The 16,213-nt window shown below is 43.6% G+C and overlaps 1 protein-coding gene across 3 annotated transcripts in view; it reads right to left on the bottom strand.

The window, feature by feature from the left end:
• Positions 1-2,619: 2,619 nt before the first annotated feature.
• The window catches only part of ABHD16A (abhydrolase domain containing 16A, phospholipase), a 48,332-nt gene continuing 34,738 nt past the window's right edge, over positions 2,620-16,213 (bottom strand). For 2 of the 3 annotated variants that reach the window (XM_026720408.2, XM_087923339.1), the window contains 9 exons: positions 15,141-15,264; positions 13,027-13,131; positions 10,781-10,844; positions 8,961-9,017; positions 7,945-8,007; positions 6,989-7,065; positions 6,176-6,274; positions 4,627-4,673; positions 2,620-2,930 (listed from right to left, as the gene is read on the bottom strand). In XM_026720408.2, the coding sequence (XP_026576193.2) occupies positions 2,847-2,930; positions 4,627-4,673; positions 6,176-6,274; positions 6,989-7,065; positions 7,945-8,007; positions 8,961-9,017; positions 10,781-10,844; positions 13,027-13,131; positions 15,141-15,264 (720 nt within the window). In that variant the 3' untranslated portion in view covers positions 2,620-2,846. Of the gene's footprint in view, positions 2,931-4,626; positions 4,674-6,175; positions 6,275-6,988; positions 7,066-7,944; positions 8,008-8,960; positions 9,018-10,780; positions 10,845-12,914; positions 13,132-15,140; positions 15,265-16,213 lie in introns of all 3 variants that reach the window. The other variant, XR_015741560.1, reaches the window with a different exon arrangement.

The raw sequence follows: 16,213 nt of genomic DNA, 5'->3' as shown, positions 1-16,213 counted from the left end.
TTAGATCTTTCTCATTGTTCCTCAAATATAAAATATCTTATTGTTCCCTCATCACTTCCCTATTTCAACTTAAGTTCTTATTTCAATTTTATGAATTCCTTTTCATGTCCCTCCAGAAATACAATTTATTCCATATTTTATGGTATTCTAATTCATTTTGATCCTTCAATTCTAATATCAACCTATCCATTTTGGCGCATTGAAATATCTTATCAATCATAACATTCTAACTAGAGATGCGATTATTGCTGAAAACAACACAAAACAAAGCAACAACAATAACAGAAGAGACAGGCCTCAGCTCAGGGAATCAGCAATACTCATTCCATGATTGTTGATTTTAACTAAAACGTTTCTTAGAATCATGGAACCATGAAGGCATCTTGAAAGTCTTCTAATCCAAGTCTTCTAATCCTGCCCAAGGCAGGAAGCCTTAAATCATATTTTGCTTGAAAAAACTTCCAGGGATGAAGACCCCACAATTCCAGAAGGAAGGCACCTCGGTTTATTTATTTATTTAGAAAAAATTATATGGCTACCCCACTCCCTCTCAGTGACTCTTAGGTGGTTTACAAAAAATTACAATTCAATTCCAAAGAATTGGGACATATTAGGAATAAACCTTCATATGAAGCCCAACAAATGAGAGCAGTGAAACTTTGTTCAGAGTGGGTAGGTTGTTCATAGGTAGTCCAGATGTGGTATTCAGCAGGTTCTGACCAGTTCTGGAAAACTGGCAGCAGAAATTTTGAGGAGTTCAGAGAACTGGTTGTGGAAATTTGGAGTAGTTCGTAATATCACCTCTGATTGGCCCTACACCCATCTATTCTCTGCCTTCCCAGTCCCAGATGATTGGTTGGGTCTTCTTTTGTTGCCCTGTACAGGAGAACGGAGCTGGAAAGCAGGTTAGTGGGATGGGGAGGGAATGGGGATTTTGTAGTAACCTTCCCCTGGAGTAGGGTAGAAATGGAGATTTTATAGTATCCTTCCCCTGTCACGCCCACCAAGCCATGCCCACAGAATCGGTAATAAAATTTTTTTGAATCCCACCACTGATGTAGTGATCAAAATTTGGATGCTTAGCAACTGGAGTGTATTTATGACTGGGGTCCCCAAACTTGGAAACTTTTAACTTGTGGACTTCAACTCCCAGAATTCTCCAGCCAGCGATGCTACAGGAAGGATTCGGAAAAGTCCACAGATCTTAAACATACCAAGGTAGAGCTGCCTTAATAAAGGTTAATATTTGTAGCTCAGACTTGAGATGAGGGGTCCTTGATGCACTCCGAGCTTGGTTTTCCTAGACATTTCATTACCAAACTAGGCAACATCATCAGTGCTAAGGAATGGGATTTGCTCTGTTTATATTCTATTGGATTGCCCTGTCAGTGTTGGTAGGGGTTGGGCTGGTTGGGCTGTTTACTGTTGGGTTGTTTGGCAGTTCCTTGACTGGGGTATTATTTACTTGATGGTTGGTTGATGTTAATCTTGGAGTTCACTTATGCTCATCTGGATGCTGATTGGTGGCGGGGAGGTATTTCAGTCTTCTAGTTCCCCCTTTGGCTTATTGATCGTCTCTTGTGAATAGTCTGTAGATATTGTTTACATCTATGTGTCTATCGATGGCTGATTTCGTTAAGAGTGCCTGGCTTCTAGAAATTCCCTAGTGATTTTCGACTTGGCTAGGTCTAGGATGGTCAGTTTCCCAATTGAAACTATTGAGAAGCCCTAAGAAATTAAGAAAAAAACAGCAATAAAATCCTCGACTCAATTGGATAATTGGCAATATTTTGTATTGCCTGTTCAGAGCCTCAGTGGTTAAAGGGCAGTACTGCAGGCCACTTCTGTTGATTACCGGCTGCCTGCAATTTGGCAGTTCAAATCCCACCAGGCTCAAGGTTGACTCAGCCTTCCATCCTTCCGAGGTGGGTAAAATGAGGACCCAGATTGTTGGGAGCAATAGGCTAATTCTGTAAACCACTTAGACAGGGCTGTAAAGCACTATAAAGCAGTATATAAGTCTAAGTGCTATTGCTATTCCTTTCCCCCTTATTTAGTTTTGAGGATTAGGGTTAGGGTCAAAATTCATGAGGACATTTATTAGCCTTTCTTCAATATTTATCGGTATACTTTCTGCTTACTCTGTCCTTGTTTCCGGCACAAGCTGTTTTTTCAGCTACTCAAATGCTCTCTTGCCCTTTTTATTTCTAAGCATTCTTCAGAATAGTTAAAAGCTACCTGTATTTGTGTCCTGAAATATTCCACACAGGGCTAACAGCTCACCCAGTGACAGGAAGAACCACACAGCATGGAAGTCCATTTTATTAGGCTCCTATCAATCTGAAGGTTATTGCTTTTCCAATATACAGTATATCTGTGAAGAGGCAGTGAAGACGTCCTGTGGCTGACTGGATTCCTAGAGAGGATGGGATACTTGCATGCTGTCTCCTTGGAAACATCAAGGAAGTGGTATCCCATTCCCCCCCCATTTTCCCCAGGCAAAGTTCCAGCTCTGAAATATCTTGCTGTTCTCCCATCCAGTTTCCAACCCAGACCAAATCCACTTAGCTCCCAACACCAGACAAGGCCAGCAGCTCCTGAGATCAAAGAGTCAGGAAGTATAAAAAATACCATCTTTATTGTGAACCCTTACGACAAGATGTGAGGGTTGGTGGTCAGAGGATCAATATTACAGGGGGGGAAAGCAGATTTACAGCAGGGTGGGTGGGTGGGAGTGATGGCCGTTCACGTATATGCGCACGGGCAAGAAAGGTGGAGGGAGAGGAGGAGATCAGAAGACGTGACTGCAGGAGGAGAATGGGAGACGGTGACGGTGGTGGAGGATGCTATAAGCTCCATGGGAGATGAAACTCTTGGGGTGGAAGTGGAGTGCAGTGTGTCGCTTCAAAATTTTGTAGGTGCTTCCGTGCCTGTGGAATGGAAAAAAAAAAAGTTACCTTGGGGGAGACGTGGCTGGTAGCTTCTGGGCCATCTCTGCTTTCCAAGGCCTGAAGGGTGGCCATCTAACTGCCTTATTTTAAGAGGACCATATCATAAAAGTCTTAGGAGTGGTGTTGGGGCGGGATTCTACAGGTTCTCACCTATTCGCTAGAACCGGTTGTTAACATTCTAAGCAGTTCGGAGAACCGGTTGTTAGAAGAAATTACTGGCCTAATCCTGTAAGGAAGGCAGGAAGGAAACATTCTGGTGTTGCTTACAGAAACTGCCTCTCCGTTAACTCTTATTACATTCTTGGCAGGACTAGACTTCCTGTCTCAGGAATGTCTCTGGAGTTTTTTCCCCCCTTCCTTTGCTGGTACTTTGCTTGTGTGGAGTGACCATTCAAAGTTACAATGGCACTGAAAAAAGTGACTTATGACCATTTTTCGCACTTATGACTGTTGCAGCATCCCCACAGTCATGAGAGGCCAGGCGAGGAGATGCGTGCCTCGATGTGAGTGATGTTGAGTTGGCAACACCCATCCAATAACATGACCACCAAGCCATGTCCACCCAGTCACATGACCACCAAGCCATGCCCACCACCTAAGCCACGCCCACAGGACCGGTTGTTAAAATTTTTGAATCCCACCCAAGTGTTGTGGTGGCCTAGAGGTGGAGCTCTCGCCTCACAATCAGGAGGCTGTGAGTTAGATCCTAGGTTGAGGCTGCTATTTCTCTCTCTCTGGGCACATTGAGAATATACCTGCTGAACAAAACCCTGCATTAGAGACAGGAAGGGCATCCAGCCAATAAAACACTCTGCTAGCTCCATTCAGTTGCCCAGGCTCCATCCCGCAAGGGATTATGGGGTCGTTGAAAGATAATGATAAAATAAAAGCCATTAAATACACTGGAAAAGTAGCAACAATTGCCACTGGTCTGATGGGCCCAGGAAGTTTTCAGCCAGGTCTTGGGCAAAATGCCATCAGGATGAGAATGGGTTGAGCAAACTAGGGGGTCAACGTACTGGATTTGAAGAAACATGGTCGGAATTGGGGGGAGAATACAGGCAGTCCTTGACTTACAACAGTTCATTTAGTAGTGACTTGTTACAATGGCACTGAAAAAAAAAGGGACTTAGGACGGTTTTTCACACTTATGACTATTGCATGATCACATGATCAGAACTCAGATGCTTGACAACTGGTTCATATTTATGAAGGTTGCAGTCTCCTGGAGTCACATGATCACTTCTTGACGAGCAGTCAATGGGGGAGCCAGATTCACTTAACAACCATGTGACTAACTTTTACCAACTGCAGTGATTCACTTAACAACGGTGGCCCCAAAAGGTCGTAAAATGGGGCGAGGTCAACTTAACAATTGTCTCGCTCAGCTACAGAGATTTTGGGTTCGATTGTGATTTTTAAGTCCAGGGCTACCTGTGTTCCCTTTTCCTCAGGATAATTCTGGTGTTTCTTGATGGGAGGGCCTCCCAACACGTCGCTTAAGTTGTTGCCAGGCATTGCATGCACAACATGGGAGTTAATCCTAAGGGCATTGCAACACCCTTGTGAAACCTACCTGGCTGTGCAGGGAAATGGTGGATGAAAGAAAGGCGGATGTGCTAGAGCAACGGAGTGTGGGGAGCAGAATGTATGGGTGCAGGCTAGGAGAACTCACCAGGAATAGTGCAAGTTGCCGTCTCCCGTCTAGGGTCATATCTTCACCTGGTTTGAAAACAGTAATGAGGTGGGTTGAAAAGGTGCTTACAGGGAGGCAAGATGCAACGGTATCTCTGTTCAGTCAATTTGGGTTTGAAAAATGCTGATTAAAGCTCACTTCCTTCCAGTCGAAAGAGTCAAGTTGGTGGCCTATGCACAAAAGTGGAAGGACACGTCGATCCAGAGGTGGTATTCAGCAGGTTCTAACCAGGTCTGGAGAACCGGCAGCGGAAATTTTGAGTCGTTCGGAGAACCGGCAAATACCACCTCTGATTGGCCCCGCCCCCATCTAGTCTCTGCCTCCTGAGTCCCAGCTGATTGGCTGGGTCTTCTTTGGTTGCCCTGCACAGGACAACGGAGCTGGAAAGCAGGTTAGTGGGGTGGGGAGGGAATGGGGATTTTGCAGTATCCTTCCCCTCCCACGCCCACCAAGCCACACCCACAGAACCGGAAGTAAAAAAAATTTGAATCCCACCATTGCTTCGATCTCCACCATGGACACGAGCGAAAGCTGATGGGAGTTAGCAGAGATGGCTAAATTGACCACTTTGATCAAAGAAAAAGAAAAAAAACCCACAAGTACTTTTGTTTCTACTTGGAAACTGCTTCTGGACTTTGTACTTCAGGTGGAAAACAAAAGGAAACTTTGGTTTTGGGTTTTACCAATTTGATAAGATTTTGTTGTCATAGAAATGGCTAGTTTATACTATCATGGAAAAGAAAAGAGTCGAGGTTTGATGGTACTGTCTTTATTCTACTGCACCAGAGGGAGTCGGAAGTCAATGCCTTTTCCCCTTCTTCTTTTTCACACTTCTCCCTTCCCCTCCCTTATTTTTCCTACTATTTCCTTTTGTAATTTACATTATAAATTATTAAAAAACTGTAAACATAAAGGAAGTAAAATTGGCGGCCGTCAATGCTCAGAAAAATGGTAGAACTTTGATCACAACATCATAGCCACCAAATGTGACTTTGATCCTAGCTACATCCTAGCTACCAACTTGACTCTTTTGATCACAACTCTACGGATATCCTGTCTTCCTGCTCAGTTGGCCAAACTGCTTTTATTGCCACCTCTTCTGTGTTTCCAAGAAGTCCAAGGACAATTGAGGAATGCTAAACTCTGTTTCAGGGGGGTCATTTCTAAGGCGCAATATGGTACAGTCAAAGCTTTCCCTGTTCTTGCTGATAAGACATATCCCACCAATCGGATGATAGTCCCACCTCTTCCGTTTTTGCCATTGGCTGGTCTGGTTTGAAATGTGGTCATCAATATTGGTCTACTCACTTAAAAGTAGTTGTGGGAGGGCAACATTATTACTAGCTAATTCCCATGAGCCAGGCCAACATTATTGGTCAATCTTTCCTATCCTCAAATTTCAACTGGCCAACCTGGATAAGCACACTCTTAAGACTTCTTCCAACCAAAAACAAGACTGAATTGTGGCAATTCAATGAGCCGATTTCCTGCCACGCCTAGTTTTCATGCTTTCTTGCACTGGACTCACCAACAGACCAGGGAAATTCATCACCCTCTTCAGCTTGGTATGACTTCAGTACAGACAGACACCATTCATCTTCTACTTCATAGTGGCTATACATAGAGGCTGCAATGACAAGGAGCTGGTGTGAGTAGAGCCATCTGGCTTGAATGGCAGAGAGATGCAAAGATGGGGCATTGCCCTGATTGCAAGGGCTTTCTCTCTCTCTTCCTTTCCTTTCTTTTCCCCTTTCCTTTCTTCCCCATTCCCTTTCTTTTCCTTTCCTTCTTCCTTTCTCTCCCTTCTCCCTTCTTCTTCCTTCCTTTTTCCCTCCCTCCCTCCCCTTCTTCCTTTCCTTTCCTTTCCTTTCCTTTCCTTTCCTTTCCTTTCCTTTCCTTTCCTTTCCTTTCCTTTCCTTTCCCTCCCTCATCTACCCACCCACCCACCTATCCCACATAAAGTGACTCTGGTCAGCATACAATAAAACCACCCATTAAAACATTCTCCGGGGCTGCATCTGGATCTATATTGGAAAGAACTCTTGTCGTTCTCTCTCGCACATGCCTTGCAGGCTTTATTTGGGTAGCATCACAGCAACGTTCCAGTTTTAATTCCACCATTCATCTGGGGAATAGATCTTTAAATGTGTCTTGACATTTCTGAGCCTTTCTGTTGAGTAATCAATCCCTGTTCTCAAAACTGTCTTGCGCTGGGACCAAGAATATCCTTCATGGAGTGGTTGATATGAATCATCCAAACCTACAACAGCTCTGGTACGTGTCAAGACAGGCCTCATCGTGACACCTATCAGGGGTTAGATTTGGGTTTTGACCACATTACCTTCTTCCATGGGTGTAGAAGCTTCCAGCCATTCTCGGACGATTCTGAGGCCTTCTTCAGTCATGATTTTGGGATACCTAGGGCAGGTAGCACTTGTTATAGATAGAATCCCATCAGTTTCCACCACCCCAGACAAAATATCTATTTTATAAACCTTTCCTCAAAGTGGTCAGCCAGTATGTTCAGTTCTACAAAAACCTATTTTTGTGGCCCCTGGATTTCTCTGCCCTCAAAGGCTGAATCTTAGCAGCATTCCTGCTGAAAACGGACAGTGGGTTTTCCTGACATATTGAGGTGGAAAACCCACAAGAATGTAGTCTGTACCTAAAAACTGATTTTGCTAGGAAAAATTAGGCAGATGAAACCCAACGTAACCAGAGTTATAATTGGGAAGGTTCTACTCTTTATCTCAGGGGCCGCCAACCTTTTGGATCTCAGGGGCCACCAAACTCATAATTGTAAATCGTGCGGGCCAGAGACCCTGGGAAAATCCCCCCAAAAGTCTGCAGGAAAATTCCCCACCCTGTTTTCCTACCGATCGATCATTCTTTATTTGGGATCGCAGGATACGGTCTCTAGCTCCGTTCTCAGGGGGAGAGAGACAGAGAGAGACTTTTGGCTTCATGCAAGGAAAGCAGCAGAAGTCTTTCTTTCTCTCTCCCAAACTCTGCCAGAATGGTGCAGCCTTGGAGCAGAGGAGAGAGGGGAGAGAAAGAAAGACTTTTGCTGCTTTCCTTGAGTACAGCCAAAAGCAGAAGAAAGAAGTGGAAAGAAGCAGCCTGGTGGCCAGGCAAGGTGCGTGGGGTGATGGGGCAAGTTCTCGTCCTCTGCCCTTCCCCCCCTTCCCTCACTACCTCGTGTTGTTCACAATGCAAGCAACGCAAGCCTTGTGTTCCCGTGGACCACATGGACGGCGACCACTGCTCTATCTAACCTCAGCTATAATATTAATTTACCTGTGCTGCAATAACTTCAGCAGTAAGTCATTCCCTCTGTTGGACATTATATCTTCAGGAACCCTAGGAGATCAGAAAAAAAGAAGAGTTAACCCATGGCAAATGAGAGACACATGGCATCAACCCTGAAGCTGACCTAACCAAAGCCATTTTTGACTGCTTCAGTTTTGCCACACTGAAGCTGAGGGATAGGGAGGTGAGATTTGAGATAGAGGTGATTCTGTAGCCAAAACAAAGTATTTTCTCTTAAGAACAAAGGGCATTCTCACACCTGGTTGGAGGAAGGCAGAGTGATGCTACCCGGTTGCCAGACCGCACTGTGATTGGACCATGTGACTGATTGTTTTGAGAAAGTAGAAAAACGTTTACTTTTAATTAGGTGAAAACCACGGGGGTCTTTTTTAAGCTCTTGGGATTTAAGAGCTGATCAGCAGTGAAGCTGATGCAATATAGGCTGATGCAATAAGAATGAATCAGCATAGCATGGGTATTTCCCCTTAAGATTTGGGGATGGGATCTATCCCTTTAAGATGTGTCGATATAAAGGCAGGCATTAGAAGGCATGTCCTCTCTCCTTGTGTCCGGTATTCATTGCAGAGTTCTCTGTGTAGAGTTAAGAAGAAAGATTGCTTGTAAGGTATTTGCCTACCATGTATATGTCTGTATATAACTGTTGTAGATAAACCACTGTTAAATGTCTAAGTATCTATGTGCTGTGTTTTGCTCTGGGGTTGTCTCATAATAGCAGTCATGCTGCAAACACCCTGACAGTCTTCAGAGTCGGTTTTCACCAGATCTGTGCCAATGTGACATTTCCAGTAAAGTTATTCTTTGAGGAATCTGCTGGCCTTGGAGTTTCGCTTGATGTGGACTTATTACTTGAAACCTGACACATGGATCTTCCCTACTCTGAAGGACAAATGTTGCATGAAAGCTACATTTATTTACTGCCTGAACCATCTTGGCAAGGCTGGGTGGACATCTGGGCAATTTTGCTTGGTTGCTACTTTACTCACGTGGTGGTGATGATCTCATCTTTGGTTCTGCGGACCAGCAACACGGGACCCTGATACCTAAAGAGGACACCACAGGGAGACTCGGGTCAGTATGGAGGTAAGCCAGGATGTTTCTGGCTAAATTTGCTACAAACACTGTTCTACTACTACATTCATGTCAGAAGCAGCTACCAAGGTACTTCTGGGTTGAAAGGATTAGCTGGAGACATTACTGTCGCCCAGGGGACACCAGACGGGGTTCTTTTCCTGTCCCTTTTATTGTTGCAGCATATCACACTGTTCTAAGCAAGAAGCTTTAATTTCCAACTAGTCTGCTTGAAAACTGATAGTTCTATGCTTCAGACAAAATGGAGAATTATCTCTTTCATTTTAGCATATGCTTGAAAGGGAAGAGCAAAAGGATTATATTAACAGCTGTAATGGTGCAGTGGTTAGAATGCAGTATTGCAGGCTGACTGCCAACTGCCAGCAGTTTGATCCTGACTGGCTCAAGGTTGACTCAGACTTCCATCCTTCTGAGGTCGGTTAAATGGGGACCCTGATTATTGGGGGCAATATGGTAACTCTGTAAACCGCTCAGAAAGGGCTGTAAAGCACTATGAAATGGTATGTAAGTGCTATTGCTATATAGGGGGCTCTGCAAAATACAGGTAGTCCTCGACTTAAAACCCCAATTTAGCCCAAAATTTCTGTTGTTAAGTGAGACAATTGTTAAATGAGCTTTGCCCCATTTTTATGAACTTTCTTGGTGCAGTTGGTAAGAGAATCACTGAAATCAGTAAGTTAGTAATCCAGCTAGTAAGTGAATTTGGCTCCATTGATTTTGCTTGTGAGGAGGTTGCAAGAGGTGACCACATGACCTTGGGGCGCAGCAAGGATCCTAAATACAAACAAGTTGCCAAGCATTTGAATTTTGATCACATGATCGTAGGGAGGCTGCAAAGGTCGTAAGTGTGAAAAACGGTCATAAGTCAAAAGTCTCTCTCTGCCTGGCATCTTCTAGATTGGGGTGGAGAACCATGGCCCTTTTATGACTTGTGGTGTCAACTTTTAATTGAACCTGGCAGAAGCCATTTTTCTATTCCTCAGCTGCCACACAGAGTGGGGAGAGGAAGGAGGATGAAAGACATTGCTAGACAAAACACAGAATTTCCTCGTGGGAACCAAGGTCATCTCTATAGATGGAGGATAGAGATGGAGAGGAGTGCCCGGAGAGCTCACCAATTAACCTAATTGGCCAACGTGACCTGTGACTTTTGGGGAGGGAGTTATTTCCTATTATACAGTAACTACACTGAAACTGCGGGAAACACTTAGAGTTGGTTTTGTATTTGATTGTGCCGATATAAAGAAGTCCTCTGAGGAAGACATTAGCCTTAGAGTTCTGATTTGCTTGGGTTCATTAGTCAGAATCTTGACATGTGGACTGCAACTCCCAGAATTCCTGAGCCAGCCATGGAATGGCACATGAATTCTGGGAGTTGAAGTCTACAAGTCATAAAAGGGCCATGGTTCCCTACTCCTGTTCTAAGATGTAGATTCCAGAACTGAATCTTTGCGATGATGAAATTAATGGACAACTCCTTGGTAAATTTTCACTTGCTGCTGATAAGCAACAAAATCAATGCCCCAATGGAGGGAAACCTGCTTCTGGCCAGACCTTTTGTGCTTTCTGGTCACTGGTCATGGGCTGGAGTGGTAGTCCAAAATGACCAAAAGACACCTTGATTTTAAAAGTTAGCCGGAAAAGGGTTGGCATCATCCAATATTCTTTTGGCAATGGCTTTGCTCCATGGTGTTTTGTCCTCTGAGTTACCTACTTGCAGAGTTGCTCCGCGTTGTTCAGGTTTAGGTACTGTCTTACTGTCCGGGTGACCAAGCTTCCTGTGGAACAAAGAGAAGAACATTACATCATTTTTCTGCCCAGCAAGTAACTCTCTAACCCAAACCAACTTCACATCATCATCTCCCCCCCTTTTTTTAAACAAATTTTATTGATTTTAACAACGAAGACACAAAACAAAACATCATTAAACATTAAAAACATAGAACCTCTTTCCATTATAAATCTTTACAAGGCATCATCTCCTTTTAATGATCCCATAATCCCTTGCGGGGTGGAGTCTGGGCACCCGGACAGAGCTGAGTGCTTACTGGCCGGATGCCCTTCCTGTCACCAATGTGGAGTTCTATTCAGCAGATATATTCTCAGTGGTGCCCAGAGAGAGAAATATCTGCCTTTACCTAGGATCGAACTCACAGCCTCCTGATTGTGAGGTGAGAGCTCCACCTCTAGGCCACCTCATCACTCAAACCTAAACCAACCTCACATGGTTTTTCAAAATATATTGTGCTATCCACGGCCTCCAACTAATCAGTGCAACCATTTTCAAATAACGGGTTTTGTAAAGATCTCACAGGCAAACGATAAAGCTTCTACACAATGCTTTTCACAATGAATCCAACAAACAGCCTGTACACAGCCCACTAGTATACTAGTATACTTAGTCCTAGACTTACAACAGTTCATTTAGCGGCCATTCAAAGGTACAACAGGACTGGAAAATGTGACTTATGACCGTTTTTCACACTTACGACCTTTGCAGCCTCCCCATGATCATGTGATCAAAATTCAAATGCTTGGCAACTGGTTCGTATTTATGACCGTTGCTGTGCCCCGAGGTCATGTGATCATCTTTTGCGACCTCCTGAAAAGCAAAGTCAACGGGAAAGCCAAGTCACTTAATAACTGGATTACTAACTTACTGATTGCAGCGATTCACTTACCAACTGAGGCAAGCAAGGTCATAAAATGGGGCAAAACTCACTTAACAAATGTCTCACTTAGCGACAGAAATTTTGGGCTCAATTGTGGTTGTAAATTGAGGACTATATGTATTTTGCAGAACCCCCTATATAGCAATAGTACTTATATACCACTTCACAGTTCTTTATAGCCCTGTCTAAATGGTTTACAAAGAGAACAATTTGTGGAAAATAACAGGTGTGGTCTGTCTTCCAGCATATTCTTTTTAATTCAGTGGGTCTTATCCCTAAAATGAACATGCTGTCAACCCTGAAGCTGACCTGACTGAAGCCTTCTTGGAACTGTAGTGATGCTCCACAGGAGCTGACGGATAGGGAGATTTGAGACAGTTAGGACTTTGTAGCCAGAGCAAAATACTTTCTCTTGGGAACCAAGACACATTCTCACACCTGGTCAGGGGAAGGAGGAGCAATGTCACCAGGCAGAGCTGTGATTGGACCATGGGACCGATTGTTTTGAAAAAGTGACAAACTTTTACTTTTAATGAGGTGAAAACCACGGGACCTTCAGAGTCAGTTTTCATCAGATCTGTGCCAATATGATATATCAAATAAAGCTATTCTTCGAGGAATTCATTTGCCTCAGAGTTTTACTTGCTATGGGTCTATCACCTGGAACATGCAAAAGTCTGCAGCCTGAACTTGAAACTTCATTATTCTGGGCTGAACACTCCCTGGCTGAATACTTATCTGTTCAACCTGTACATTTGTAAACGAATATTACAAGAACATTGAGTATCTCAGGGGCCCTCCCTACCAAAGGGAAAAATCCTTTTGAGAATCTAACCACCACCAGTTGCGAAACACACAAACGAGAAACAAAACCGTGCGGTGAAGATCATGCATCCACCAACCTCTATCGTGGTTAAAGCAGAAGAGAGAAATTAAAATAAAATAAAGGAATTCCAACCTGAACCATTTCCGAACACAGTAACTATACAAGACTGGGGATTTTATAACTCCGTGATGCCTAATTGATAGCTATGTTGTAAAACTGGAATGTCAACCTATAAGCTGAAATCCAAGTGACAGGATCATAAAACACTCCCAAGATGACAAGGGAAAGAACACAGGCCACCAGAGGACAAGAGAACTAACTCAGTGGTTAAAAGTTCAGCTCTTACTGACCAAGTTTTAACTGCCTCACGGACTGAACCATTTAGAAGTCTAGGAAACAGATTCAAAAGAGGTGAAACCATTGGACCATAAAGAAGGGTCCGTTTCTTGTTCTTCCCCTTACTCCAGCTTTCCGGCATGACCTTGAGAGCGAGAGGCACGAGGTCATCGAAGGAGGCATCCAGGATGACAGCGCTGACATCGGGGTAAGACATGGCTGCCCAAGTGGCTGTTGGGTGCAAGGAGAAAGAGAAATCTATAGTTAGGGAGAGACAGACACTCAAGCAGGGACATCACGAAATCATAAACAAGTAGGACATCTGTGCCTCCTCCATCTGAATTTCTCACCCCTGAGTATGTTTCCAAGAGATACTCAGATACCGTAGTCCATAATCTTCTGGACTGTGAAATATATTGCCTCCCGTGGCTTTAAAATCACCCAGAGTCAGCTTCCCCTCCAAATACTTAGAATAGAACAACAGAGTCCGAAGGGACCTTGAAGATTTCTAATCCAACCCCCTTCCTAGGCAGGAAACCCTACACCACTTCAGACAAATGGTTATCCAACATCTTCTTAAAAACTTCCAGTGTTGGAGCATTCACAACTTCTGGAGGCAAGTTGTTCCACTGATTAATTGTTCTAAGTATCAGGAAATGTCTCCTTAGTTCTAGGTTGCTTCTCTCCTTGATTAGTTTCCCCCCATTGCTTCTTGTCCTGCCCTCAGGTGCTTTGGAGAATAGCTTGACTCCCTCTTCTTTGTGGCAGCCCCTGAGATATTGGAACACTGCTATCATGTCTCCCCTAATCTTTCTTTTCATTAGACTAGACATACCCAAGTCCAGCAACCGTTCTTTACAACTTCAATTGTTCTGTCTTGAATTGACCTCATGTACCTTCAAAACTGCATCATTCCAAACTCTAACTTCTTTATGTCCACTACGGGCCCACCCAGCATGGCGAACCTTGTTTCCATTAATACATAATTTGGGGCCATCAGTGGATTGAGCACAATTACTACAGGAAAGGATTGTATTTGGATATTTCATCTAGGGCATCAAACCCTTGAATGGACCTTCTTTCTCGATACATGAATTTGGCAGTGCAAACTCTGTATCCCTCAAGATGGGCACCTCCTAAAATTTGAGGTGTCGTAACTTTAGTTCAGGCTGGAAGCTACATTTGGCCTTGGGAGTTTCAAGCCAAGGATTGCAGTGAAGATCTAAAGATATACGAGATGGCCTCGATGGAGAGAGGGAAGATCTGTTGTCAAGGCAACAATCACATAAACATGGCTTAAGTCCACTTCTTAGTCTAGCCTACCCTTGGAGGGATCACATCAACAAATAAAGGGAGGCCAAGACTGAGGGGGGGATTGAGATAGAATGAAACAGCCATTTAAATTCAAAATACAGGTAGTCCTCAACTTACCACAATTGAGCCCAAAATTTATGTTGCTAAGTGAGACATTAGTTAAGTGAGTTTTGTCCCATTTTATGACTTTTCTTGCCACATTTGTTAAGTTAATCACTGCAATTCTTAAATTAGTAACACGGTCGTTAAGTGAAATCTAGTTTCCCCCATTGACTTGGCTTGTCAGAAAGTCGCAAAAGGGGGATCACGTGACTCCAGGACACTGCAACGGTCATAAATATGAGTCAGTTGCCAAGCATCTGAATTTTGATCACGTGACCATGGCCATAAATGTGAAAAACAATTGTAAGTCCCTTCTTTCAGTGCTGTTGTAACTTCGAACGATCACTCAACGAATCAAGGACTACCTGTACAAAGCTGAATGAAATCTGTATTAAATTAATCACCATTAACATTACTCCCCACACCCTATTATTTTTCTCCTTCTCACTTACTAAAAATGGACAAAATGGCAGCAATGTCTGAGGGGATTGGGGCTGCACCTAAGGCTTACAGGATCCATGAGGTAGTTTGTCCAAGAGAGATACAACTTGTCCCACCTAATTGCAACTTTTGACAATTCTCTACATCTATCCCACTCTGGTCTGCCAAGACCACCACTCCGGTTGTTTCTCAACCTTGGCATCTTTAAAATGTGGACCGCAACTCCCAGAATTCCCCAGCCAGCATGCTAGCTGGGGAATTCTGGGAGTTGAAGTCCATACATCTTAAATTCACCAAGGCAGAGAAACACGGCCTCCTGCTCTCCAGCTTCTCCCTTCTGCTAGGAATTTCCTAGTTTCCTTTTAGGCCTTGTTATTTGATACCTGTGAAGCCCCCAATGGACCAGGCATAGAGGATGATGTCTTCAGGAAGGAAGCCCAGGCGGTGGATGGCATATTGCATCACCACGTCCATGGCATTGGCCTCATTCTGTGGTAGGGGCACTCCCTAGAGACAAGTGGGGAAAACAGTTAACGCAAAGTTGCTGAGAGCCAGGGAAAACAGGTTATGCCTGAGGGGAAAGACTAGGGTTTTCCTCCCTTCTTCCTTCTCCTTTTCTTTCCTATGAAAATCCCTTCCCAAGGGCCTTTTTGCTTGTCATTCTCTACCTTTCTTTTTCAGTTCTTATTAGTTTATAGTACAGCATACAAAGAAAATACAAAAGTAAATAGTAGGGAAAATAGGGAAGGGAAAAGTGAGGGAAAGAAAAGGGAAAAAAAGGAAAAAAAAGGGCATTGACTTCTGACTCCCTCTGTTGCAATAGAATAAGGCATTAACATCAAACCTCAACTTTTTACTTTTACGTAATAGTATAAAGTAGCCATTTCTGTAACAACAGACATACCTAATCGATAAAATCCAAAATCAAAGTTTAATCCCCCCCCACAACCTCAAGCACCAAGTCCAGAAGTGGTTTCCAAGTAGAAATAGAAGTATTTGTATTTTTTTCTTTGCTCAAACAGTCAATTTAGCCATCTCTGCTAACTCCTTGCTTCACATTCTCAATCAGCCCACCCATTTTTGCTCTTACAAAGGCTAGGCCACAAATCCATGCATGGGGACAGGATGGTGCTACTGCACCAGCCATCCTCTAGAAAAAAACAACAACACTAAAGTTTTCCAGAATGTGGGTGCCTGCCCAAAATGCATTATTTTTAGCTCTATGTAAACCACTGAATAGGTTCGATCGGTTCCTCCACTGTAGAAGGGCAAAGAAGAAATGTTGGGCATATGGAAGAATAATAATTGGAAGGGACCCTGGAGCATTTCTAATCCAACCTCCTATAGGAGACCCTATACCATTTCAGACAAACGATTGTCCAATCTTTTCTTTAAAATACACCAGTGTTGGAGCACCCACAACTTCTGGAGCCAAGTCTGGCTAATTGTTCCAGCA

The sequence above is a fragment of the Pseudonaja textilis genome, chromosome 2 (assembly GCF_049901715.1).
Source record: "Pseudonaja textilis isolate UNSWEBS1 chromosome 2, rPseTex1.2, whole genome shotgun sequence".
NCBI classification, from domain to species: Eukaryota; Metazoa; Chordata; class Lepidosauria; order Squamata; family Elapidae; genus Pseudonaja; species Pseudonaja textilis.
This window is presented reverse-complemented; position numbering and strand designations above follow the sequence as displayed.